The 26,129-nt window shown below is 51.3% G+C and overlaps 2 protein-coding genes across 2 annotated transcripts; one reads left to right on the top strand and one right to left on the bottom strand.

Annotated features, from left to right (window-relative positions):
• On the top strand, window positions 1-10,036 carry ALG1 (ALG1 chitobiosyldiphosphodolichol beta-mannosyltransferase). The gene is made up of 13 exons (XM_042972194.1): window positions 1-214; window positions 1,073-1,150; window positions 1,266-1,369; window positions 1,826-1,974; window positions 3,428-3,517; window positions 3,823-3,933; window positions 4,365-4,486; window positions 4,678-4,716; window positions 5,029-5,088; window positions 5,899-6,009; window positions 7,212-7,326; window positions 8,226-8,301; window positions 9,376-10,036. Exons 1-13 carry the CDS (start codon window positions 7-9, stop codon window positions 9,505-9,507), a joined length of 1,395 nt encoding a protein of 464 aa, XP_042828128.1. The 5' UTR covers window positions 1-6; the 3' UTR covers window positions 9,508-10,036.
• A 270-nt stretch (window positions 10,037-10,306) lies between these two features.
• On the bottom strand, window positions 10,307-24,664 carry EEF2KMT (eukaryotic elongation factor 2 lysine methyltransferase). Its single transcript, XM_042972180.1, has 8 exons — window positions 24,569-24,664; window positions 22,258-22,320; window positions 20,278-20,358; window positions 19,035-19,136; window positions 14,315-14,448; window positions 13,933-14,228; window positions 12,360-12,509; window positions 10,307-10,598 (listed from the first exon to the last, which is right to left on the bottom strand). Exons 1-8 carry the CDS (start codon window positions 24,662-24,664, stop codon window positions 10,498-10,500), a joined length of 1,023 nt encoding a protein of 340 aa, XP_042828114.1. The 3' UTR covers window positions 10,307-10,497.
• Between the last annotated feature and the right edge of the window lie 1,465 nt (window positions 24,665-26,129).

The raw sequence follows: 26,129 nt of genomic DNA, 5'->3' as shown, positions 1-26,129 counted from the left end.
GCCAAGATGGCGGCCTCCTGCGTGGCCGTGCTGGTGATGGCCGTATCCCTGCTGCTGCTGCTGCTGGTCCTGTGGAAGCGCTGGCGGCGGGGGCGAGCGGATTGGCACGTGATCATTGTGGTGCTGGGCGACGTGGGCCGCAGCCCCCGCATGCAGTACCACGCACTGTCGTTTGTCAAGAGCGGCTTCTCCGTGACCCTTATGGGCTTCTGCAGTGAGTGCTCGGGGTCTGGGAGGGAGGCTGAGCCCTCAGCCTTTGACCCGCGGCTTTGACCTGCCCAGGGGGGCCGGGACGGGGACGTCCCTTTTCTCCCTCCTCTCTCGGACAGCTCTCCGAGATTGGGTTTATCTAGTTCTGGCCAGGTTTCTGCTCAGCTTCTGCTGGGTGGGTCTCTAGGAACAGCTGGCGTTAATGGAGTGCCTGCCGTATGCCAAGAGTGTGCTAAATTAAGTGAACTCATCATCATATAGTCTCACTTAATCCTCCTAGTGAGTGGAAAGACGGACTGGAACCTAGTGTGTGTGTGACTCCGGGGCCAGTGCTGGTAACCATAGCTCCTTGTGGCTACTTTTGTCAGGCTGTGTCTCACGGGACAACTTGTCTCCTCTCCATCCCACACCCTCGGTGCAGAGCTGTGCAGGCAGGAGAGGTTTCATTGTGCTGCATTTCCACCTTTTACTCTCAGTGTGCAAAAGCAGGGGTGTCTGCTCCCTCATCCTCCTTCAGGATGACATCCTGAAGATGCTGCTGTGGGAGGGTGCAGGAGTGGGGTGAGACTTCCTAGGGGTCTCCCTATGGTGGGATAAATCCACCATTCAGGGACTCTAGATTATTTTGAGTGCCTACTATGTGCCAGACATTGTGTTAAGTAAATAAAGGTGGACACCATTGAGGCCCTCCCTCTCTGGGGGAGACTCTGGACAAGAAGTGTCCTCATGCTCTGTTCTGGCTATGGAGGAACAGAGAGAAGTCTTACTTTCCAAAAACACTCTTCACTATTCAGCCTGAGCTGGGGGATCATCTGACTTTATATTGCCCTGTCTAGTGCATTGAAGGGGACATTCTTTTCAGACTCCAGACCCTATGATGAGCTCTTGCAGAACAACAGAATTCAGATTGTGAGTTTGACAGAACTTCCGAAACTTGCAGGTAGGATGCTGTCAACTCCAGATTCCTTTGAATCTGTGTGTGTGGGTGGGTGAGGGGAGGACCCGCACATTGCCAAGAATTCCTTTTGGAGTAACGGGTGTTTTTTGACTTGCAGTTGGGCCCCACATTTTTCAGTATGGAGTCAAAGTTGTTTTTCAGTCAGTGTACCTGTTGTGGAACTTGATGTGCAGGGAGCCAGCAGCCTACATCTTTCTCCAGGTAAATGTCAGTCTCCTCTTGCTCTCTCGGAACCATTGTTAAGTTTCCTTTACTGCCCAGCCTTTTATTTTATTTATTTATTAAAAAAAATTTTTTTTAATGTCTCTTTATTTTGAGAGAGAGACAAAGTGTGAGTTGAGGAGGGGCAGAGAGAATCTGAAGCAGGCTCCAGGCTCCGAGCTGTCAGCACAGAGGCTGACCCGGGGCTTGAACTCACAAACTGTGAGATCATGACCTGAGCTGAAGTCGGACACTTAACCAACTGAGCCACCCAGGCACCCCTTCCTTTATGACTTTTATACTTCTTTTTTGGTGAGAAGAGAGTCTTATTAATTATCAGGAGGTTTGTCAAGATAAATTGACTCTTTGTTATGTATGTTGCAACTATTCACTCAGTTTATTATTGTTGACCATGGTATGGGTTTCCTTCTCTTCATTCAAGTGTCTCTTTCCCAGAACCCCCCGGGCCTGCCTGCCATTGCTGTGTGCTGGCTTGTGGGCTGCCTTTGTGCAAGCAAGCTCGTCATTGACTGGCACAACTACGGCTACTCCATTATGGGTTTGGTGCATGGTTCCAGCCACCCGCTTGTTCTGCTGGCCAAGTGGTAAGGGTCTTGGAAGAGGGTGCAGACACCTTCCCTGAACCTTGGTAGGAAGAAGGGCCAGTGCAGAGACCTGGTGAAGCTGTCCCCTATGTGCTCTTTGTGGGTGAGGGCAAGGCTGGGGAATTAGGCTGACTTGGGTTACAAGTGACAGAAACAGCCTAAGGCAAGGAGGGCATTTGTTGGTCCCTAAAACTGCAAAGTCCAGAGACGTGGCTGACTTTAAACTCAAAATGGCATTGTCAGGATCCCCTCTCATTTCTCTCTCCACACTCCGTCCTGGAGGTGTTTCTTAGGTGCTGGGAGCTCTCCCGGCACTCAAACCCCCACTGACAGGCTCAGTGGAGACAGGGACCCTTTCTGATTGGCTTGTGATCTTCTGCCAGGCTCTGACACCCCACTGAGGTAGGGGGGCTGCAGTAACCCGATGTCTCAGGCTTAGGGGAAATGCTCTTCTGTGAGACCTGGGGTCCCAGGTGAACCCAGACCAGATGCCCAAATAAAAACCGAGGCTGCTGTTAGACAATGGGACTCAGGCAACAGCCTGCTGCAGTCAGTGAGACAGGGAGAGGGAAGAAGGGCTTGTGGGAGCAGGTTGGACATGGAGCAGGAAGAGTCATGTTCTCAGCCTGAGTGGGTGACATCTGCCGCCTCTCCCTGAGGGACATTCACTGAGGGTGGTAACAGCTGCCGCAGCAAACGATCAGTGCGTACATGCTGCATGTCAGGCTTCAGGCCAAGCCTTTTATCCTGTTCAGTCTACACTCCCCCTGGTGAGAATGTCCTGTGGTCACTCTCCATTTACAAACCAGGAAACCAAGGTCGAGCGCCATTTTGCTATTTGCCACACAGCTAATATTGTTGCATGAGGATCAAAATTCAGTCCCAGGCTGTCCAGCTCTCTCGCCTTCTCTGCATCCTGAGTGAGGAGCCGGCTGTGATAAACCAGTGGCAGTGAACAACCTTGTGTGCTCCTTCCCTTTCTGGTTCTCTTTCAGTTCTGCCCTCAGATCAGGGCTCAAGTCTCAGGTGGGAGTTAATCTGTCACTAAGGCCTCTCTAACATTTTTAAAACCATCCCTTGGTAACGCACAAGCCTCAGCCCCACAGCCTTTGCAGCAAGAGCACAGTGTGGCTAAGATTAATAACGAGGCCTTTACTATATTTCTTTCTCTTGTGGCAAGAGAGACCAGATTTTCCCTTCTTTAGGCATAAGGTTTCTAACCGTATTTAAGCTGAAAAGCGATATGACTTAAAGAAAGGGGTAAAGGAAATAATAGTACAGATGGAACTCAGCACAAACTCTGGGAAAGTGCCTCACCAGCAACCCGATTTGGGAGACCCCAGCTCTGTGTTCTTCTGCATCAGAAGGTGTCAAGTCATGTGGAGGTGGTGGTGATGGTGGTGGTGGGGCCCAAGGCCCAAGGCTCTGGGCTGACAGTGATACGTCTTTGCAGGTACGAGAAGCTCTGCGGGCGCCTGTCACACCTGAACTTGTGTGTGACCAACTCGATGCGGGAAGATCTGGCACAGAACTGGGGCATCAAGTAGGTGCCTGGGGAGGCGAGGGGTCCCAGCTGCAATGCCTACTATGTCCTATTGGCAGGGTGTCTAGAAATCCCTAAGGGTCTGGGAGAGGGTTCCTGGTTTGGGAAGCCGAGGGAGCAGGAAGAGGCCAGATGGCCCATGCACTTTTGGTCTTAGAACATGTCTCTCTGCTTCCCCAAGCAGGTCTTGTCCTTGTCTGAGACTTGGATCTTCTGAGTGCTCTTATTTTCTGGATCCTCTTGGGTCATGTATTCCGTAGGCTTTTCTCTGGCTCTCTCTAGAGCCCTCAACGATCTCATTGCAGAGCTGTGACCGTCTATGACAAGCCAGCATCTTTCTTTAAAGAGACGCCCTTGGGCCTGCAACACCGGCTCTTTATGAAGCTGAGCTGCACCTACTCTGCATTCAAGGCCTGGTAGGTCTCCCATCCCCAGTCTTTATCTTCCTTCTCTTGTGTTTGCAACTGTCTGGCCTCTCCCCCATGTCCTTGCTGCCCCATGTCCCCTGTCTGCTCACTGCTAGCCTGGCCTCTCTCATCTTCTGGCTGCAGACCTGGGAATCCACTAATCCAGGGGTTGGCAAACTATGACCACAGGCCTGCCACCTGTCTTGGTAAATAAAGCTTCATTACAGTGCAGCACATGCATCCGTTTTTGCATTGTCCCTGCTTGCTTTTGCACTGCAACAACAGAGGAGAGTTTTGCAACAGAGGATGGATGATGGTTTTGACATGGTCACGTCCTGACCTTTGGGAGCCTGTGGGCTTCACTCTGGTAGGAGATGTCTGTCCTGGTGCCCGAGGGCCTGCTTGACACCATCTCACGGGATCTGTTTCTGTTCCCTCAGCTCAGAACCCCTGGACCCAGACACAGAGAGGTCGGCTTTCACAGAGCGGGATCCTCAGAGTGGGGTGGTGACACATCTTCGTGAGCGGCCGGCCCTGTTGGTCAGCAGCACAAGCTGGACAGGTCTCAGGACCCTTCTGGACCCTTGGGGCTTGTATGAGCACCTGGCTAAGCCTGCATTATCCTTGCCCTTGCCAGGCCTGTGCCCCACATGTATTTAAGGACATTGGGCCCTGATGAGAAAGGGGAGGTATTCAGTTGGGAGGGAGGCATCTAGAAACCAGCCCATGACATTTAGGTCTCTTTTCTTACAGAAGATGAAGACTTCTCCATCTTGCTGGCAGCATTAGAAAGTAGGTGTGTGGCTTTGATCAGGAGCTGGGCTTGTTGGCTCTTGAGCTGTGAGGTGCTCACCTGGCCTTGCATGGTGTCTTTGGCAGCATGTTCCTGCCCCCAGGGCCACTGGGTAGGCCAGCCTAAGAACACGGTGGTGGAGATGGTGCCTCTGATCCCCATTTGGGTTACTGAGTGACCAGACCCTAGGTCTGAAGTGCCACCTCTGGGAAACTGATCTTGTGGTTGGGAGAGGCATCCCCCCAGTGCTCCCCCAACCGCTCCTCACCTGACAAGATAATCCTGGTTATCATTTATTTTTTTATACACAGAGTTTGAACAGCTGATCCTGGATGGAGAGAGCCTTCCTTCTCTGGTCTGTGTGATAACAGGTATTGCCAAGGATCTTCCATGTTCCCATATTAAAGGGGGGCAGTGGAGGGGGATGAAGGCATCTCCCTTTATTGTGTGCCTTCCCCATGCCAGGCATGTGATGTTGGTTGTGTTGTTAATTCTGACCACAGTTTTGTGATACAGGATTTTCTATACCAGCTTGACAGAGAAGGAAACTGAGGCTCAGAGGGGCCTGACAGCAGGGCATGGTTTCTAGTTGAATCTTGGATAGCATGGCCTCAGAGATGCTGAGCTTTCCACTCTTGCAGCAATTTCCAGGCATCTTTTTTTTTTTTTTTTTAATGAAAGAATCCACATTAAACTAAAGAGTTCAATGTAAAATTGCTTCCAGAGTAGCCCAGGATGGGAGAGAGAAGCAGAGAGCTGTGGTTGAAGCAGGGTCCTGGGCCTGCTGCCCCAACTTGCATACTCCCCTCTTCCTGGCCCCAGAGCTTCCAGGGGTGGCTAGGAGCCCACTGCACACACCATGCCACCTGGGGCATCAAGCAAGACACAGGCCTGTCTGGGTGAGAAGTTGTATCCAGCTGGCACTCTGGTGCCTCGCCAGAGTTTATCTTGGCCACCTTCCCAGCCTGAGACCCACTGATGCAGGTTGCTGGAGGAAGGGCCGTGGCCTCACTGGTCAAGGTGCATACCCCTGAGGGGTCTGGAAGGGGCCACATGGGGACCTGATCACAGCTGTAGAATGTGGGCCTTCTCCTGACACCTGTGCAGGGGTTCTGAGTCCCAAGGCCATGGGATGGAGCCAGAGATGGGCCCAGTGCAGTGACTCAGATTTTCTCTGCAAGGCAAAGGGCCTCTGAAGGAGTATTACAGAGGCCTCATCGGCCAGAAGCATTTCCAGCACATCCAAGTCTGTACTCCGTGGCTGGAGGCTGAGGACTATCCCCTGCTTCTAGGTAAGGACATTCAGTAGGGGGGTGCAGGGAGAGAGCTGAGGGTTAAACAGGAGTATCTTACGATACGGGGGACAGAGTTTTCCTGAAAAGGGCCAGATAGTAAGTGTTTTATTTGCCTCTGTTGTATATTCTTTGTTTTTATAACCCTATACAAATTAAAAGTCATTTTTAGACCAAGGGCCATACACACACAGGCCTGAGGCTGGATTGGGTCCTGCTCAAGGGCCACGTGGGGCAGGGGGATGCCATGTGCCAGGAACTTGTTGGAGGAGCTCTTGGCTGTACTTGGGGGAGATCCAGGCTGTTTCCTGGTGTGCCGGCTCCTCCCGCCTTTGGGGCCTGGACCTCTTCTCCACGGATCTGAGAGGGTTCTGTCCTCTTAGTCTCCAAGGCCTCCATTTAGTCTTGCTTTTCCATCTGGGCAGAAGGGCTGGTCCTGGGCTTGGGTTGGGGTCCACGTTCCCCAGGTCTGGGAGGGCAGTGGCTTGGGAGGTGTAGAAATAATGTGTTAAATAGCATTGACTCCCCTATGTTTCCCTGGCTTCCTCTGTCTTCCTTTCTCTGGGAGGGGCGTGCTGGCCTAGTGCTGATGTATCTCCAAGGCCTCATCTTCCCGCAGCCAGTGAGCAGTCTCCAGCGGAAAGCCTTTGGTTGGCAGGAGTTTTCTAGCCAGTGTTTAGTGGTGTCAGGTTGTTTATTTGGCTTTATTTTCATAGAGACAGCTGGTTTTCTGTTACTTTTTTCCCCCCCCTCCTTACTGTGATAAAACATACAGTAAAAATTGGCTATTTTAATGATTTTCCCATTTTAAAGTATATGTACAACTTGGTGACATTAATTATGTTCAGTGTTGTACAATCATCGCCCTATTTCCGAACCGTTTTCATCATCCCAAGCGGAAACTCTGAACCCCTTAAGCAGTAATTGCTACAGGTTCTTTTTAAAGAAATTGTGGTTAAGTAGACAAAGGGGGTCTGACTAAAGAAAACTACTCATGACAGGCAGGTAGTTTTCAAACAGGGCCGAGTGGCTGGGAGTGGCAGTTGGGGAGGTCTGCTGTGTACTTGGCCTTCTCCAGCCTGTGGCATTGTTACCCACGTTCCATTCCCCACTTGGGGTGTCGATCCACAGTCCTTTCAGGGTTTGTGTTCCACGGGTGCATGGGTGGCGCTCTGACCACTCCCTTTGCCCCCACCTTGCAGGGTCGGCAGACCTGGGTGTGTGCTTGCACAAATCCTCCAGCGGCCTGGACCTGCCCATGAAGGTGGTGGACATGTTTGGGTGCTGTCTGCCCGTGTGTGCCGTGAACTTCCAGTGGTAGGAGCAGAAACTGAATCTTCCCGGGGTTCGGTTCTCAAATCAGCTGTGGGGGTGGAGGGGGGGGTGTTGCCAGTGAGGTCAAAATTGTTCAAGGAATTGCCCCGGAAGATTGTGCAGTATCTCCAGGTGGTCCTCTGAGGGGAGGGCCCTTGGGGTTTCTGTGGGCGGGCTGCACCCTACTGAAGGGGTGGGCTTCCATGGAGAGCTGATGTGCGACAGAAAACATGTGTCTTCTCTACTTAGGGGGCCTTTGCTCATGGATAGACGGGTGGCTGGTATTGACCGCACAGTTGACCTGGGTTTATTTCTCTCTTTCTGAGCTCATACAGTTGAATTGGAATCTGTTAAATGAGTGTAATTCTCTGTCACCACTTTTCCTGGTGAAGATGGGTGTTTGGAGAGGGCGGTGTTACAAGAGGTTCAGTACAAGAGAAATAGTAGCTCCACCACCAGCTCAGGAGCCAGCCTCTGAATGGGAAATAGCCTCTGTTAGACCCTGAGCTCTGGGCACATTGGCATCAACTCCCTGGTGACCCAGCAAAATCATCCTTAATATGCCAAGTCTACCTCCAGTGGGGTTGCCTTTCACCTTGTTTCTCTGCTGTGCAATTAAGAAAAACATGGAGAACTCGCTGAGCACATAGTCACTGAAAAGAGCATATAGCAGAAAAGGTCAAATGTGTGTTCACTGTACCTCCTCTTTGGAATCATTTTGGATTTTTAATGTGTATCCCTGCAGGCCTTTTTTCTATTCAGACGCTAAATCTGAGACTCACTGAAAGCAGACTGTTCTGACCCCTGCCTGGCCTGTGGGAGGGGTGGTGTGGGAGGCCGGGTGGGCACCGCAGGGTTCGGGTTTCTCTAGGCACCTCTTGGTTCTGTGATTCCCTCTGCAGCTTACACGAGCTTGTGAAACATGACGAAAATGGCCTGGTCTTCGAGGGCCCTGAGGAGCTGGCGGCTCAGCTGCAGGTAATCACGTCTGCCCCCATGCCAGGGCACCGACCCATGCCCCCCGATTCTTTGCTCCTATGGCCGGCCAGGCTGGATCCGAGAGCTAAGGCCGGGAGCAGTGGTCTCAGAGGCTGGGCCTCAGTGGGCTCGGGGGTCTGGACATGCTCTGACTGCCCTCTGGGTTTGTGGAGCTTACACCACACAGGTGATGCCAGAGCTGGTAGACCGTGTGCTCTATCTAGGGAGCGACTGGTTCTGAGTAGGAGGGATGCGTGAAGGGGGCTTCCCAAACTTTCCCTGAGGGTGGGTGGGAGTCTTCAAAGGGCACTTACTACAAAAGTAATACATCATCGTTCTTGGCAGTTGAGACCAGGGGCAGCAAACTTTCTGGGAAGGCCCAGATAGAAAAAGTTTTAGGCTTTGCCATAGTCTCTGCTGTAACATGAAACCAGCCACGGACAGCCTGTGAATGAAGGGGTGTGGCTATGTTCCAATAAAACTGTACTTACAAAGACAGCTGGGGGCCGAATTTGGTCCACTGGCTTAGTTTGCAGACTCCTGATAGAGTTTAGCAAAGCTGGAAGACTGCCTAGTTCCAGCATGTGGGCTGGACGGTGCTGGGCAGAGGCTGAGGGTGGGTGCTCTTGGTGGACAGAACATTGCTGGAGTGGCCTGTGGCTGAGCAGGGCACAGTGGGTGGAAAATGCTGCAGCCTGGCTGCACTGTTAAGTAGGAGCAGAGAAGGGGAAGGAGCACGGGCCAGGGTGTGAGAGTTTTCTCGTGCCCCATGAGGAGGGGGCTTGCTGGGCCGGGGATATTCCGGGTCAGAGCTGTGTTTTGAGAACATTTAATTAGCCAAGCCTTCCATGGAGGCTGGGTCAGAGCAGGAGGCCTGCTGGGGGCTCCAGGACACTGACAGTGGTTCTTGAAGTGCAGTGACAGAGGGTTTCAATAGTATCACTGGCCTGGCTGCCTGTGATTGGAGTGGGACCAGAATCCAGGCTGCTGGGAAGGAGGAGGGACAGCTCTCTGGTGGGACCTGGGGGTGGGAAGCAGTGATGAGGTAAGTTCTGGTCTTTATTTTTCTTCTAGATGCTTTTCTCAGCGTTTCCTGATCCTACTGGCAAACTAAGCCAGTTCCGGCAGAACCTCCGGGAATCAGAGCAGCTTCGTTGGGATGAGAGCTGGAAGCAGACCGTGCTCCCTTTGGTTATGGACACATGACCTTTTGGGCCAAATATTGAGAGCTCCTGAGCGACGCCCAATTCCTTTTAGCCTCTTCTAGCCTATCTGGCCTTGACAAACGCTTTAGAGCAGCGCCTCCCAGTGGATAGCAGCTGGAATGACGGCTGTGGAATGAAATGTTTTGCTGACCCAGTTTGTGGCCCAAGAAACTGGTTAACCCTGGTTTCCTCCCTCGAGGCTCTCAATCACTCCTCCTCCTGATCTGAGTCTTTCTTTCCCCCCAGTATTATTACTTTCCTGTTATTTGCACGTGGTATTGTCAGCCTCTCTTAGGCCTGTTACGGTGTCTGCCTTTCCCAGCATCTGCCCTGTTGTGTCCCTAGTATTGTCTTTCCTGCCTTGAGGACAGGCACTGCAGTCTGCTGCCTTGTAAGAGTTTAATAAGACATGCCACATGTACAACAGGCTTGGCTTCGTGATGGACGTGGGTCCAGGCACCGGTGGGGGGAAACATACTTGATCTGTGTTTTTATTTGCCCAAATGAAATGCTTGTTTCTGAGCCAAAAATTCATTTTTGATTTATGGAGGTTTGTTTACTTAAGAGCCAGAACTAGTGATAGAAAGGGGCACCCACTTGAATGTATTTTATTAGAACACAGTTTGTGGTTCCTGATTCTGAATTTAACATTCTTAAAAAAATTTTTTTCTTTAACATTTATTTTTGAGAGAGAGACACACAGAACGGGAGCAGGGAAGGAGCAGAGAGAGGGAGACACAGAATTCCAAGTAGGTTCCAGGCTCTGAGCTGTTAGCACAGAGCCTGATGTGGGGCTCGAACTCACAAACTGTGAGATCATGACCTGAGCCGAAGTCGGACGCTCAACGGACTGAGCCACCCAGGCGCTCCCTGAATTTAACATTCTTCAAGCATTGAAGTCCAGTGGAAATTTTACCAGCTTTCCCACATAAAAATTCTTTCCAGGATGGTGATTTAATTTTAATGGTAATCTTTAAAACCATTTGTAAACCTACAGAGTTAGTTTCAGAATTGCCATCTCTGAGTGCTCTTCATAGGGAAACAGCTTCTGGTCGTGATGAGGCACTGCTTCCCATGGGATCCCAGCAATGCCTGGAAACAGAATATGTGTCTCAGGAAGGTGGGGTTTGGGGACACGACCCCACCCGATATAGGTTAGGGCTGCAGGACAGGCCTAGGGGTTATATACAAACCACAGACTTCCAGGCCCCAACCAGACACCTAGAGTCATTTCAGGGATGGACCAAGAACTGAGTTTTTAAATGGCTCACAGCAGCCAGGTTTGTTGCCCCTGCCTTCTGGGCCATGTGCATCCCTGGAAGGTCACAGACCTGTCTGGGTTTCTTGCCCACTCAGCCTGGTGCCTCTTCGCACAGGCTAGATGTGCATCAGAAGGGGTTCATCTCTTCATAAGCACAGATGTCTTCATAAGCACAGAAGCCCTTGGCAAAGATCATTTTGTCATCAGGTTTTTACAAATGAAAATAATTATTTATAAAAATGAAATCTTAGACATAGAAGTACAGAAGTGTCAGGGCACCTGGCTGGCTCAGTCGGTGGAGCATGCGACTCTTGATCTTGGGGCCGTGAGTTCAAGTCCCATGTTGGACCTAGTGGTTATTTACAAAAAGTGTGTGTGTGTGTTTGTGTGTGTGTGTGTGTGTGTGTGTGTTTATCTATAATCCTGCCACCAAGTGTAACTACTGTTACTTGGTGCATGTTTTTCAGATTATCCCCTAGATGCACATTAACACAAACATGATTATTTTTAAAAATACAAATGGGCTTATACATATATGGTGTTTGGTACTTTGCTTTCTTCCCTTAAACTACAGTGTAGATAATTTTCACATAGTGTCTAAGAAGGACTTCATTCTTTTTCAAGGTTACATGCACTGTCTGGGGCATGAGCACATGTGGTGGGCGTTTGGGTCGTCTCTGTGTCTGCTGTGACAGCAGAGGCTGCTGTCGGTGGGGCTGTGCCTGGGGGCGTGGATCAGGGCAAACCCAGTCCTGCACTGCTGCCCGGTCATGTGTGGAAAGTCCTGGCTGGGCCTGGCGTGTGTCGGGGATTGCAGGGCAGTGGTCGGTGGTTGTGGGGTGGAGAATGGAGAGCCAGAGTCGGCTGCCTGACTCCACCCTGGAGCTTGGGGAAACAGCTCCCCTGCACCCCAAAGTTTCCATGGGTGAGAGCAGAGGATGGCAGCACACCCCTCCCTCCTGACAGGTCAGGTCTGAGGACAGTGCCTGGGTGCAGCAGTGCTCGTTCAGGGTGTAAATGGCAGAGGCCTCCCTCCTCTTCTTCCATTTACTGGATGCTTACTGTAGTGACAGCAGCAGCTACCACGTTCCCGAGTGCTCCCTGCATGCCAGTCCCTGTGTCACCTCCCAGGGGGATGTTCCCACCATACTGATGAAGACAGGGATGTGAGTAGTGGCCCGGCTTCACCAGAGCAGGTGGTGGGATCTGCTCCAGAGCCTGACCTCACCGCTGTGTGGACAGAACTCCCCTACCCTGACACCCACTGGCATCCGCCATCCTCTCCATTTTACCAGGAAAGAGGCCTGCACGTCCTTGAAACCTGCTCTAGGGCTGCTAGTCTCTGACCTCTGGGACTGCTGCATAAGTTGCCTCCTTCCAGAGCACAGCTCCCGGCCCTGCCTCCTCTGCAGACCACCCAGGGGGGTGGGCGTGGTGGATGGATGGCCCAGCACATTGTGTGTTCTGGGGCTTTCTGGTTTGTTTCCAGGGCTTCATTCTTTTACTTTGCTTATTTCTGCCTCACCGGAGTCCCGTGTGGGGCCCAGGTGGCCTCTCAGAGATAGCAGCCCCTCCCAGGGCCCAGGGCTCACCCAGCTCGCTAGTGAACAGCTGGCATGTCTCTGGGTTGCGGACGGTGAAGGCAATGTAGGCGTCAGGAGCCTGCTGGTTTTTCAGGCAAGCAGAGAGCCTCTGCAGGACTCGGACCAGGGAGAGGACAGTTTCTGGGCAATATAGCACATCTGTAATGAAAAACCTCAGGTTACTGAAAGGGGCTTGGTCTAGGATTCAGTGCCCAGAAAGCTTGCCTGGTTGTGCTGACCTCAGCAGCAGGGTGGGAGCCTGGAAACCAGCAGTTTTTTTTAGACTCGCCCTATTGGATACAAAGAAGATGATGTGGGTAAAAAGGAAAACTTAGGAGAGAAAGAAAGTTGCTGAAAGACCATGCAACAAATGGAACATACCTAGGACCGACTGATGTTCCTTTTAAAAAAATCGGGCGCGTGGGCGGCTCAGTTGGTTGAGCGTCCAACCTCGGCTCAGGTCATGATCTTGTGGTTTGGGAGTCTCAGCCCTGTGTCCGGCTCTGTGCTGACAGCTCAGAGCCTGGAGCCTACTCCTGATTCTGTGTCTCCCCTCTCTTTGCCCCTCCCCCACTTGTGCTCTTGTTCTCTCTCTTTCTCTCAAAAATAAACATTAAAAAAAAATCAATTCTTTGCCTGTGGTCTATTTAGAAGATGCTTAATGAAGCACACCTTGACTTTATCTCAAACCTTGCTGCTTTGTTAGCTGTATGGGGGTGGGGGTGGGGGACAAGCTCGCTCCCTGTTGGCATGCTTACATGGGAGGGTGCTGCTCAGGCTCTGTGTTCTGACCACTGTGGGTCTCTGAGTCGCAGCCCAGGACCAGAGGCACAGCACTGTCAGCTGGATAGGGGACTGGGTGAGCTTGGTGGAGGACAAGGGGCCCGTTGGCCAAACACTCCTCTCAAGGACCCTGTCCAAAGACATGGGCATGGACCTGGGATACAGACATGCAGACATGTGACAACACAGCTATGCGCAGAGCAGACAGAAGCTCCCAGGGGTGGGGGGCACTCAGAGCTCTCTGCCTGACTCAGACACCACTGTGGCCTGACCCTAGGCCTGGCCCGGGGCTGGATGCCCATGACATGGTCCTGGGAGAATCACGCTGTCCTTCGCAGCCCTGAAAAGTCAGGGCTGCCATGGCTATGTCTTCCCCACATCTGAAGATGGGGTGATGGTACAAGTGGGGCTGGTGTTCAGCTGCTCTGGCCATTTCGTTTTGGTTCTAGAGATGGACATAATAATCTCTCTCCTCGGGTGCAGCCAGGCTAATAGGTCAGACTGGTTTGGTGCCCTGGGGCCTGTTCTTTCCATGTCAGGCTTTGCTGAGAAAAGCTGGGCTCATTTATCTGATGGGACCATTTGCACAGGAGTACATGTGGCCACTGTGTCAAATGGGAGGGCTGTGGCTTTATGGCCCCCAAGGGGCATGAGCTATGCTTTGATGTCACCCTGGAGGCCCACAATGGCCCTTCTAAAAATCTCATCACTCCTCTGCCCTGGCAGCACCCACTGTCCCCTTCCCAGAGCTGAGAGCTGGGTGGAGCTGCTCCAGTGGCCCGGGGATGGGGGGCAATACCTGCTGCGATGACGACATCTGGCTGGAAGGCAGCGAGCTGAGGGGCCGTCACGACGTCCCAGTCCAGCTGGGCCACCGTCACCCTGGGGCTCTCTGAGTCGCAGGTGTTGTGTTCTGGGTGCCTTGCAGGGTCAGTGACGTCTGCCTCTAATGAGAGGCCGTTGAGAAGGATGTTCCCTCGGAGCTGCTCAAGGACGCAGCTGTGACAGTCACTGAAGATGTATGCACTGGGACGGCATGTCTTGCAAATGGCCAGGCCCGTAAGGCCAGCTCCGCTGCCGAGCTCTAAGACAGTCCTGGGTTGGGGGGAGAAGGGGGTCTGTGTCTGAGACCGTACTGGGGAAAACTTGCCCTGCTGCCCTGCCCCGCACCCCGAGGGCACCTGTGAGCAAAGGCTGCTGGGTTCTGCATGGCCCATTCTGCAAGGTAGAGTGCAGCATCCCATGTGACCAGGCCGGTGGTGCCATGGGAAATGATGGCTGTGCTCTCCGAGAGCGTGACTGAGTCTCCGGAAGGCTGAGCCAAGAGAGGGAGAGAGAATTAATCCAGCTACCAGGAGACAAGGAGCTGATTGTAAAAAGAAAAACATCACAACAGGTGGATGGCCACATAGACTATGGAACATCCTGCCTCAGAGCAATCACTGTCTGCGCCAACCTGGATGGGTCCAGAGGGCGTGATGCTGCACAACAGAAGGTCAATCTCAGAAGGCCACACATGGTGTGATTCCATTCACCTAACGTTCTCAAAAGGACAGGATTGTGGAAAGGGAGAACAGATCAGTGTCTGCCGGGGTGGGGGTGGGGGGGGTCCGAGGGCCACTACATAGGCATGGTGTCTACATCAGTGTCCTGGTTGTGATGCTGCACAAGTTGGGTCACGTGTTTCCAATGGGGGAAAATGGAGAAAGGGCACCTCTCTGTACTATGTTTGCCATTTCTAGGAATCTATAATATTAACAACAAAAGAGTCACAACTCTTGGGCATCATTAGCTAGATGTGAAAAATTTTAGGGTGTGGGGCCTTCTCAATTTAGTGTGACATTTAGGGCTTGGGAATTCTCTGGCCTTTGAACTTTCCCATCGTCTCCAGAGCAGGTGGTTTGCTGGTAAGTGCTTCATGGAACATGCAGTTCTGAAACGTGTTCTTTAATATGGGGCTTTTGAGAATGGTGCTTCCAACATGCAGTCACCCAGGGGTGGTTTCTGGCTATCTCTGAGCTCAGAAAACTCACATAGGGGACTCAGGTCTCTGAGGTGTTGTGAGCATTCATTTGTTCATTCATTCATCCACACATTTTTCCTGAGCATCTACTATGGTGCTGAGGATTCAGATGTGACAAGATGAACTCGTTCCCTGTTCTTACAGAACTTACGTGCCAATAGGGGTTAAAACCATAATAAATGAAGTAATTTCACAGTTTTTCAGTGCTATGAAGAAAATAAAAAGGATTCCACAATAATAGAAGACTGGGGGTGTATTTCAGATAGTTTGGTCAGGGACAGCCTTTTTGAGGAGGCATCACGTGACTTGGGATGTGAGTAAAAAGGAAAAGGTGAGGCATGTGAGGTTCTGGGGGAGAACATTCCAGGCATAGCGAGTGCAAAGGCCCTGAGGCAGCAGCGTTTCAGTTTCTGAATTCAAGGAAGACAAAGAATGCCAGGGGTCTGGAGTACAGGGAGAGCAGGAAGAACTAAATGAGAGAGAAAGGCTGGGGCGGGGCACGCAGGGCCTTGAAGGCCACGCATGGAATTAGGAATTGAGTCTGCATGCTAAGGAAAGGCACTGCCAGGTTTGGGTGGTCAAGTGACATACTCTGATTTACCTCTTAAATCTAGGGGAGCACTCTGAGGATTCTGGGAAGATGCTGCAGTGTAGTTCTGAACCTTCCTGAATCCCCACATAAGAGGAGACAGAGCAGCAAGATATGGACATCATTTAACAAAACTAGGTGACAAGGCATCTCTGTCAACCCCAAATGTCAATAAGTGGGGGGCAAACCACCAAGAGACACAAACTCATGTACTCCATGTGTGTGTGCAATGGGGTGTGCAACAGGCCTGCGGACAGAACCCCAGGAGCCAACAAGTGTTCGCTGGAAATGCAGGTGCCAGCTGCAAACCATGGCCCATGGAGGAGAGACCTTGCTGCTTCAGTCATCAGGGGTGTGAGGGACCTGGGGCAAGGCCTCATGGCAACTAGAAATACTCAGAAATGTGTGATGACAACAGAAAACATTTCAGACATCAAGGAACAGGAGAATGGAAACAAAACACACAAACAGATAAGCCCCTTCAAAAAATAGGAGGTGAAAGAAGTAAAATTTTAAATATCAAGAAGAAATTAAGGGGTGCCTGGGTGGCTCAGCCAGTTGAGTGTCTGACTTCAGTTTAGGCCGTAATCTCACGGTTTGTGAGTTTGAACCCTGCATTGGGCTCGCTGCTGTCGTTGCAGAGCCTGCTTGGGATCTTCTGTCCCCCTCTCTCTGCCACTCCCCTGCTCGTTCTCTCTCTCAAAAATAAACATTAAAAAAAAAAAAGAAAGTAAGAGATTGTTTGGGGTGAACTGTACCCTCCCCCCAAACTCATGTGTTGGGACTCCTAAACCCTAGGACCTCAGACTGTGATCTTATTTGAAGAGGGGGTAAATAAGAGATCTTATTTACAGAGAGACTCAAGTTAAGATGAGGTCATTAGGTGGGCCCTAACCCAATAGGACTGGTGTCTCTGTAAGAAGAGATCAGAACACATACAGGCATAGAGGGAAGATGATGTGAAGACGCAAGGAGATCGCAGCCGCTGGCAAACCAAACAGACCGGAAGCACATCCTTTCCTCTCTGCCCTCAGAAGGAACCAGCCAGGCCAATGCCCTGATCTTGGACTTCTGGCCTCTCCAACTGTGAGATGGTAAATTTCTGTTGTTTAAGGCATCCATTTTTAGGTACTTGTTACAGAAAATGAAGGCAAAGAACAAACTTTAAAAATTATAATTCAACAGGGGCGCCTGGGTGGCTCAGTCGGTTAAGTGTCCGACTTCGGCTCAGGTCATGATCCTGCGGTCTGTGAGTTCGAGCCCCACGTTGGGCTCTGTGCTGACAGCTCAGAGCCTGGAGCCTGTTTTGGATTCTGTGTCTCCCTCTTTCTCTCTCCTCCCCCGCTCATGCTTTGTCTCTCTCTTCTCAAAAATAAATAAATGTTAAAAAAATTATAATTCAACAAAAACATTCCTGAAAAAACAAAAAGATGTGAAACAAACACTGAAGGGGTACACAATGCATCTGAGATCACTCACCCAAAACAATCAGCTTCAAGATATATTCTACTAAAATTCTGGACTTTAAAGGGAAGAGTCCTTTGGCCATCCAGGAGTAAAGGGCGTGTGGCATAAACAGGAAAGACAATTATTACCAGGCTTTTCCACAGTAACACTTCATGCCTCAATAAAGATACAATTTTCAATGGATTGTATCTCTTCTGGGGATGGTAGGAAACTAATTCACCTTGTTGACAAGAAAGGAATCAAGCTAGTATCCTCCCTGTCCTCAGTGGGCCCTATCAGTGGGTAACCAAGCAGCAGATGACCGGAGATAGCTCATAAAATTTCTCCAACTAACGAATGAAAGAAAACAAAATGATAGAATTAGAAAACCACCCTTTTGTACCCTCCAAGAATCAAAGAATCTAAGCTTTGAGCATCCATAACCGCTATCATAACAGATATGATGTGCCTCCTAGAACCTCATGTTGTGTTCCTGCCAAAGGGATTAAGTGGATGCGAGTCTGAGCTGGCCTCTGAATCCAGCCAGCAATTAGAGGGAAACAGAGGATGGAAGAACGAGCTGAACAGCACCATGCATATGTGACCAAAGCTAACCCGTGGAAAGCTCTCTAAGCCTGTTCGACACAGGCAGGTCCAGAGAAGAAACAGCTACAGGGGGGCCTGCAGATGAAGAGACACTTGAAACCAAACCTAGTTAATGGGCAAGAAGACTAAATGCTGGTGTCTGGAGGTGCACATGGCGGGAGAAAACGAGAGTGACTACTCCAAAGGCATGGTGGCTACTTTTGCTGGAGGGGACAGGTCTGATGGAGGGCTTTTGGGCTCTGTCCCTTGACTGGAGTGGTGGTTACTGTGGTAGGTACTGTGCAACAATTTGGTAAGCTGTACATTTATTTTTTTTATTATTTATTTATTCATTTTATTTAAAACATTTAAAAAATATTTATTTATATTTGGGGGGGGGCGCAGAGAGAGGAAGACAGAATCTGAAGCAGCTCTGTCAGCAGAGAGCTCAACACAGGGCTCGAACTCATTAGCTGCGAGATCATGACCTGAACTGAAGAAGTCGGACGCCCACTGACTGAGCACCTACGTGCCCCTATTTTTTATTTAAAAAAAAATGTTTATTTCTTTTTGGGAGAGAGAGAGAGGCAGCGTTGAGCAGAGGAGGGACAGAGAGAAGGAGACACAGGATCTGAAGCAGGCTCTGTGCTAAGAGTGGAGAGTCCGAATGGGGCTTAAACCCATGGGCCGTGAGATCATGACCTGAGCCAATGTCAGACCTCAACTGACTGAGCCACCTAGGTGTCCGTGTACATTTATTTTGTGTGATTTCCCATATCTTTGTTTTACTTTATAATAAAAGGTCCAAAAACAAAAAACAAAAAACAAAAACAACCCAAGACTCGACTGTTCTGTGCAGAATGTATTTTTGTCGGCCAAGAAGCTGGAAGCCAGTCTGAGATCTGTGGCATTTGCCAGGCCCGTAAGGATGGTGGCAGTGGACAGCAGAGAGAGACTGCTGTCCTATTAACACCCATCCATCAAGTGTTTACTGAGGACTGAGCACCAGGTATGTGATAATATATATTGTCTGATTTAACCCTCAGCTACTCGCATAAAATAGGTACTGTTATGTGTTGAAATGCTTGGTTTACTGAAGGGGAAACGGAGGCTCAGGGTGGTTAACTGACCTCCTCTAAGATCTCAGGAGCTGATGGGTCAGGATTTGATCCCATCTGAGACTGACTGGAGCCTGAGTTTCAACTCTGTGTGCAGGGGCAGATGTCTGGACTTTGTGGGGCGGGTGCCCATCTCCTACCAGCAGATAGCTCCGGTGGCACTGGGTGGGCTCCGTGGTCATCAGGACCTCTGCCAACGCCTCGTACAGCTCGTCCAAAGGCTCCGTGTGGACAGCCTCGTGCTGGGGGTGGGCAGAGCAAGAGCTTCAGCCAAGAGGTTTAAGTTGACCCTCATGAACCAAAGAGACGTTCCATGTATTTGCTTTTACTCTGACTTGTAAAAAATGGCTGGAGTATTTTTACCAAATTTTGATGGGAGATTTGGGATGGGTTGACTTAATATAGGCAACCTGGCCTATAAAAAAATTCATTTGGTAGGGGAGCGGAGGGTATCTCAGAGGGGTACAGAGAGGGTGAGGGTGAGGTAGTCTAGGGCAGCAGGAACGGGACTGTGTGAGCTGCCATGTGATGGTGACAGAGAGCTCTGCCCTTCTATCATGATGTTGTACATGGATCAAACAACTGATGCTTTTAAGTGAGCTAAGGCAATAGCCACAAGGACGGGCACTCTGCATGGCGTGATGTGGCTTCATCAATGGGAAAGCCTCTGTTGTGCAACTCATAGGGGCAGCAGAGAGTGGGCATGCTTCTCCTGGTGGTTCTGGGGAGACCTGTGGCCACGACTAGATGCACATGTTGGGGAGAACTAGGTGGGGAGGTAATGGAGAAGCTGGGATTGCTTCACATGCTAAGCCTGGGTGGGACACAGCCCTTGCAATTGGTGGCCAAACACAGGAGGTCTGATGCTGACCACTAAGGAATCACCTCTCTGAGGTCCAGTCTAATGTGAAACCCAGCAAGTGTGGGCTCATCCTTAAAATCCATCCTATATCAGTCAGGAAAAGGGCCCACATCCGGTAGTTATTGAGGAGATGATAAAGGGAACTAGTTACAAAGGTACTGCAAGACCTAAAACCCCCAGTAGAGGGCAGTGCGGTAATCCAGAGACTGGCAATGGTAGGAACGGGTCAAAACCCTGTGGGCTGGTGGGCTAGGGGAATGGCGGTGGGTGGAGCTGGGACCACAGAAGAGAGAAATACCCTGGCATCTCTCCCACTTGCTTTCCATAGCCTCTCACTGACCGAACCAAGCTGGGAACAGTTACACAGGGAGTCCACTGCCATATGGGGGTTTGCAGAGCGGGCAAAGGGTATGGGATAGATCTGAGCTCCAACACGCAAAGCCAAGCAGAGTCCACATCCGGAGAGCCAGCCAAGTCCCAGGTGCTGTCTGGCTACCAGACAGACAGTGCCCATTACTGACCTTTCTGATGAGCTCTGAGAGAAAGCACCGGGCATACTTCACTGATGGTGGATGCTTCACACACAGAGGATGTTTCACGGTCTGTGACAAAGGACACAAAGTGGGTTGCTGGAAAGACCCTGTCTTAAGACTCACACGAGCTTCAAGTGAATACAGGGCATTCCTCATTATCTGATCCCTCAGAAAAGATGTGTACAGACACAAGGGTTCTGGGTTCAGGTGACCCTCATGCATCTGAAAAAGTTAAGTCATAAGGTTTAAGTCCTTTCCTAAAAAAATCTCTCCACTACAGTGGCACAGACTGACAGAACATTCTGGGCAGAACATGGTGCACATGAACCCAAGCTAACACCCTGTTACAGACTGAATTTTTGTGTGCACCCCCCCAAACTCAGTTCATATGTTGAAGCCTCACCCCCAATGTGATAGTATCAGAGGGCAGGGCCTTTGGGAGTGATTAGGTCATGAAGGTGAAGCCCTATGAATGAGATTAGTGTCATTATAAAAAAGACCCCAGAGAGCTCCCTCGGCCCTTCCACAATGAGGACACAGCTGTCTATGAACCAAGAAGCGGGCCCCCACCAGGCGCCAAACCTGCAGGCACCTTGATCTTGGCCTTTCCAGCCTCTAGAACTGTGAGAAATAAACTGCTGTTGTTTGTAAGTCACCCAGTCTATGGTATTTTGTTATAGCAGCTGGAATGGGCTCTGCTACCCCTTCCCAGGGCAGGCAGCATGAACTAGTTTGTACGGGGACAATTGTGGGATTGTCTGGCTCCATGGAAAAGGTGAGAGCCTAAATAGTGGGAACGTGCATAGTGGGAGAGCTTTTGCTCTCCTGGAGATGACATGCCAGGCTGAGAATGAGGACTGTGATGGTCAGGACAGAGGAAGATGGGGACTCTGACTGGGATGTGGTGGAGGGGAAGGGGGTCCTCAGGGGTGACACTTCAGCTGAAGTCTAGAGAAGCAAAGAGCAGGGGGAGCAAATTATGGGCAGAGGGGATAGTTTGTGCAGGCTCCAAGGGGGCCATGGCCTGGCATTTTGGGAAGGAGTGGGGCAACAGAGGCAGTGAGAGGCCAGGCTGGGTCACGCAGGATCTGCTGGCTCGAGAAACACAATTTTACCCAAGGTAAAATACCCACACAACCCTTCAGGGGGTTTCTAGTTGGCTGGTGTCAGGTTTTAGCCTCAGGGTGAAAATCAGAGTCAGCTGCCTGAAAAGGACCCCAGAATCTCTGAGCTCACAGTCCTTAATCACTGGATGGCCCTGCAAGCTTCCCCTAACTATGGCTGCCTTTTCTTCAAGTGGTGGTCAGACAATCTTGGTTCACTCACCTCAGAGGAATTCTTAACCTAGCCTTCTTGGATGGGCTTGGTGGTTGGAGGGGTGTCTACGGCTTCCCTGAATTTGTACAAAAATGTATTCTTCTGGTTGTTTTTTCTAGGGGGGCGGTGCATAGCTTTGGGTTTTCAGAAGGGTTCATGATCCTTAAGAGGGTTCATAGCCAGGATACCGTGTGATCTCCACCTGATCCACGTGGCAGTGTGGTGGCCTCACCTCTACTCTCGCCCAGATGTACCTTAGAATTCAAACCCCACCTCAGAAAAGCAGGACACATCTACATCTAGAAGAGACACGAGTGGGTAAGGCTCGCCTCCTTATTTTTTCCTTAAATGTAAAGAAGAAAGTCTTTGAGCAGCTACCAAATGCTAGAAGATGTTCCCACAGATGTCACTTTGGTTTTCATTGTGGATGGTTTCAAAAACATCCCCCGGATTCCCTCCTCTCATGCAGATTTTTGTATATTCTGATGTCTTCATCTAAGAAAACAAAAGAGCCAGAGCCGTCTGAGGCAGTGCCACCCAAATGCAGTGTCTTTTTTTTTAAAGGATACAAGTGCCTCCGCTGTGCTTCTGTCATGTCTTCATGGGGAAGTCAGGAGGCTGGTGACGCGACCTGGTTATTCTGATTCTCACCTTCTGCAAAATATCCAGCAGCAGCTCAGGACCTGATGAATCCCGTAATTTCTCTTCTAGGCTCTATTCAGAGAGAGACAGTGGAGGGAGAAAGAGAGAAATCTCAAGGGCATTTTCACAGGAACATTAAACATGTAATAGGACATGTTAGCAAAGTGCTAAGTGATCTCTCCCCAGGGACCTGGGGCCAATTGGAAGTGGAAGCCATAGGGGGCTGAAAGCTGAACTTGAGAAGTCCTGGGTTACACCTGGATCAGTCAAAGAGAGAACATCAGAAGACAGACTGTTGGTTTGGATTAGCCCTGGATGCTTAGGCTGGCCTGGGTCACAGACCAGCTCCGTGGCTGAAATGGTCAACCAGGAATTATGAGGGGAAGCCATGACATCAACACCGGATGGGCTCACCTTACACTTGACATCTGAGTTAAAATGGACATACAGGCCAGGCCAGGTTATGCTGTCCTCTCTGACAGGGAACTCCAACCCAGCAGTGAGCTCAGGCTCTAGAAGCAGGCAGATTGGTCCTGGCTGATGTGTGACACCAGGCAAACCATTTCATTTCTCCAGAGTGACTTATCATGCTCTAAAAGGCCTATAAGCCCTGGCCCTTGCCTCTCTTTCTGACCTTACGTGCCATCACCCCTGGCCTCCTTGCCGTTCCTCAATTGCAGCAGCTTGTTCTCACCGGCAGGGCCTTGCCACAGCTGGCTGCTTTACCCGTTCAGGTTCTGGCTCAAATATCACCTCTTGGGGGAGGACTTTCTGACTCCTCTACTTTGATACATATAGTTCCCTGTTTTACTGACTTTACAGCCACTATCATCTCCTGGTGTGTTGCTTACTCATTTACCTGTTTATTCTCTGGCTCCTGCATCCAAGCAGGCCCTCATTTGTAATGTGTGCTGACTCCTGGGGCCTGGGTCGTGGAAGGCATTCAGTAAATATTTGGTGATGGAATAAAAATACTAGCTAACACATTCACTTACCATGAGCTAGGCACTGCCTCAGATGCTTCATACTCCTGTAATTCCGACAAGAGCCCTATCATTATATCCCCCACTTTATAAGAAAACTAAGGTATAAGAGAGATGCAGTCACTTGCTCAAGGTCACACAGCTTGTATGGGGTTGGGCCAGGATTCAAAGCAGGCATGCTTGCTCCCAGGCCTGATCTCTCCACTGATGCACCCTACTTCTTTTTCTAATCAAACCTTTCTGGTCAAATGTGAATGGCAGTAATAGTACCCACTGCACGGCTGTTGTGGGCCAGCCTAAGTAAGCATTTATCATGGGCCTGGTACAGAGTAAGCGCTTATTTCATGTGAACAATCATAGTCGATACTGAATTGGGACCCATGGATGCTGTTACAAAGGTTTACGTTTTGGGTTAAAAAATGTACATATTCCTTTCTGACGGGAAAGACCACTCAGAATGCTAAATGGATTAGGTCAATGAGACACAAAGGACTAACCACTGCCCCTTAAGATGGGGCAAACTTGGGGGGAGGAATATGTACCCAATCTGAGTCATCCCAGTGAGCTCACTGCACATGAATTATGAAGGAGGCAGCATCATTAGAGCCCCTGCATTGGCAGAAGGAAGCTGCCGCCATGGCCATTTGCCTGTGGAGAAGGGCAGGTCTCCAGGGCAGGGGAGGTGAGACTTCTTTCGTCTCTCTTCTGGCCTGTTTTGTACTTCCCTGTCTCTTCCATCACAGGCCTAAGAGGCTTAAACTGCTTCTGAGGGGATTTTGTACAATGCTCATGGTACAGATGAGAACACCGAGGCCTGGCGGGGGAGGGGAGGTGTGGTGTCTGTGACTTGGTCACTGCGCTCATTGCAACGTGGTCTCCCACGGTCTTGCGGACGTTGACTGTTTAAATGGGCAGCAGCAACTGTTATTCAATGGCCAGGATGACAACTGGCTAAACAAAGTAATAGAATTGATCGTGAATTGTCCCTGACCCTAACCCCCAAGTGACAAAGGGAGTTGGGAAGAAACCCCGCATTCCTTAAATTCGTGGACTCAGTCGGCAAAGGCACTCGAGGGCGGGAAGGGCCAGGGGTGGAGGGAGCAGATGGCAGGCGGGGCCTCCCCAGCGCGCGCAGGTATTCTTTCTGCTCCCCGCCGCCAGACCGCGTGGCCCCCGGCTAAGCCCCAGGGACGAGGACCAGATGTACCGCCCCTGCACGCGAGAGAGAGCCGAGAACATCACGTGGGGGGAGAGAAGGGAGTGGGCGCCAGAACCCGCCCCGCCCCCACCCTGCCCCAGCCGCCCCCCGCCCGCCCTTCGCGCGCCCCACCGCCCACCTGCCAGGGGAAGGAGCAAAGCGCGCGCGCCGCCAGGAAGCGGCGCTCGAAACTTGGCAGCAGGCGTACGGCCTCCGTGCTCTCCTCCGGCGCCATGGCGGGGCGGGGCGGGGCCGCGGCGTCGCCCGGGAGACGGAGCGGCAGTGGGGCGGGGCCCAGAGGACTTGGGGCGGGGCTGAGGCGGGGCGGGGCCGGGGGCGGGGCCAGGAGCCACTGGGCGCGTGGGAGGCGGGGCCAGGGTCGGATGGGGGTGGCCTGGGGCTTGGGAGGCGGAGTCAGGGCTTTGGCGCCAAGTGAGGGCAGGCGGGAGGCGACGGCTTTGTGGTAGGTAGCGTCCAGTCAGGCGAAGGGTCAGGTAATCATTCTCGCTGTTCCCGCGTCTTCACGAGGCACTTTTTGGCGGACGCGTAGCTCCCTCCCTGTTGCGCAGCTGGGAGGGAGTGAGCCTGACGGCCCTCACGTTCCAGGGCCCTCACGTCCCCAGGCCGGGGTTAGGAGCCTCAGGCCTTTTCCGCCCCTTCGGGTCGAGCTGCGAGTTCGCCGCTCCGGGTAGGGTAGGTGGCGCAGTCAATGGGCAAGGAAACTTAGTCACTCAGGCCTTAGCTACGGGGGCGCTGCAAGATGAGCTGCGCCCCTGTGTCAGAATCTTAAACGTTCGCATGGAGGCCGTGGCGGGGTTTAGTTCCCTTTGTGGTCCGCGTCCTTTCCACAGCGCGGTGCTCTGGGGTGGTGACCCGAACCGCCTCCGGGGTGGAAGCCCCACCCGTGCGCTGAGGTGCATTCCAGGGCGGGGAAGGGGCGAGGAGCTTGGCGAGGTCAGCCTGCGGTCACGTCCTCTCCATGACCTCTTTTAATACCAGGCCAGAACCCCCACTCCCCCGGCCTCGGTCCGTCCCTAATCCAACCAGCCTTGTCTTCACCACTTATTAATCACCTTCTGTGTGCCCGGTGCTGTGAGGCGTTGGGGATGCGACCGCGAGGGAAACCCAGGTGTGGTCCCTGCCCTTCAGGGGCTCAGGGGGAAGCAAGCGTGCAGGCGAGCTCCCGGAACTTGGAGGACTTACAGCAGGAGTTCTGACTTTGTAGGGAAAGGAATCTGAAGAGTAAGAGTTCCTGGGGGTGGTTGAGGAGGGGGAAGAAAAGAAAAAAAAAAATTATTATTTCCATTAGACGTTATTATGTCTTGAGTGAGAGGCAGGATAGACAGCAACCCACCGGTGCTGCCTCTGGAGTTTGAACTGTGTTCAAAGTCTAACACATTTACTTTAGCACATCTCTCATAAAACTCCATTTGGAAGAGTCTTGAGAGCTAATTTGCTAAATATACTTGCAGAAGGTAGATGAGGGGACAGATTAAATCTTATTACCCCTTTCAGATGAGAAACACTGAGCCCTGCTCAGCTAAGAGAACAAGAGAGAAGAATTAATTCTAATGGAATGCATTTATTCTCATATCTGTTGTTCTTCCACCAGTACCAAGTGAGCACAGGATCTGACACAGGAACGGTTTGTCTTATTCTCTCCACACTGTTGATTTAAATCAAGAGGGTCGGCCGTGGTT

This window comes from Panthera tigris, chromosome E3 (assembly GCF_018350195.1).
Source record: "Panthera tigris isolate Pti1 chromosome E3, P.tigris_Pti1_mat1.1, whole genome shotgun sequence".
NCBI classification, from domain to species: domain Eukaryota; kingdom Metazoa; phylum Chordata; class Mammalia; order Carnivora; family Felidae; genus Panthera; species Panthera tigris.
The sequence above is the reverse complement of the archived record's forward strand: the minus strand, read 5'-3'. Positions and strand labels throughout refer to the sequence as shown.

What these genes read in the sequence shown, in the direction of transcription:
- ALG1 (XM_042972194.1), top strand. Translation starts at nt 7, where the DNA reads ATGGCGGCCTCCTGCGTGGCCGTGCTGGTGATGGCCGTATCCCTGCTG. An exon ending in CAGCCTACATCTTTCTCCAG is followed by an intron (nt 1,370 to 1,825) that starts GTAAATGTCAGT and finishes TCTCTTTCCCAG; the next exon opens with AACCCCCCGGGCCTGCCTGC. An exon ending in TACTCTGCATTCAAGGCCTG is followed by an intron (nt 3,934 to 4,364) that starts GTAGGTCTCCCA and finishes CTGTTCCCTCAG; the next exon opens with CTCAGAACCCCTGGACCCAG.
- EEF2KMT (XM_042972180.1), bottom strand. Translation starts at nt 24,664, where the DNA reads ATGGCGCCGGAGGAGAGCACGGAGGCCGTACGCCTGCTGCCAAGTTTC. An exon ending in GCCACCGGAGCTATCTGCTG is followed by an intron (nt 14,449 to 19,034) that starts GTAGGAGATGGG and finishes CTCTTGGCTCAG; the next exon opens with CCTTCCGGAGACTCAGTCAC. An exon ending in GCTGTTCACTAGCGAGCTGG is followed by an intron (nt 10,599 to 12,359) that starts GTGAGCCCTGGG and finishes TTCTGTTTCCAG; the next exon opens with GCATTGCTGGGATCCCATGG.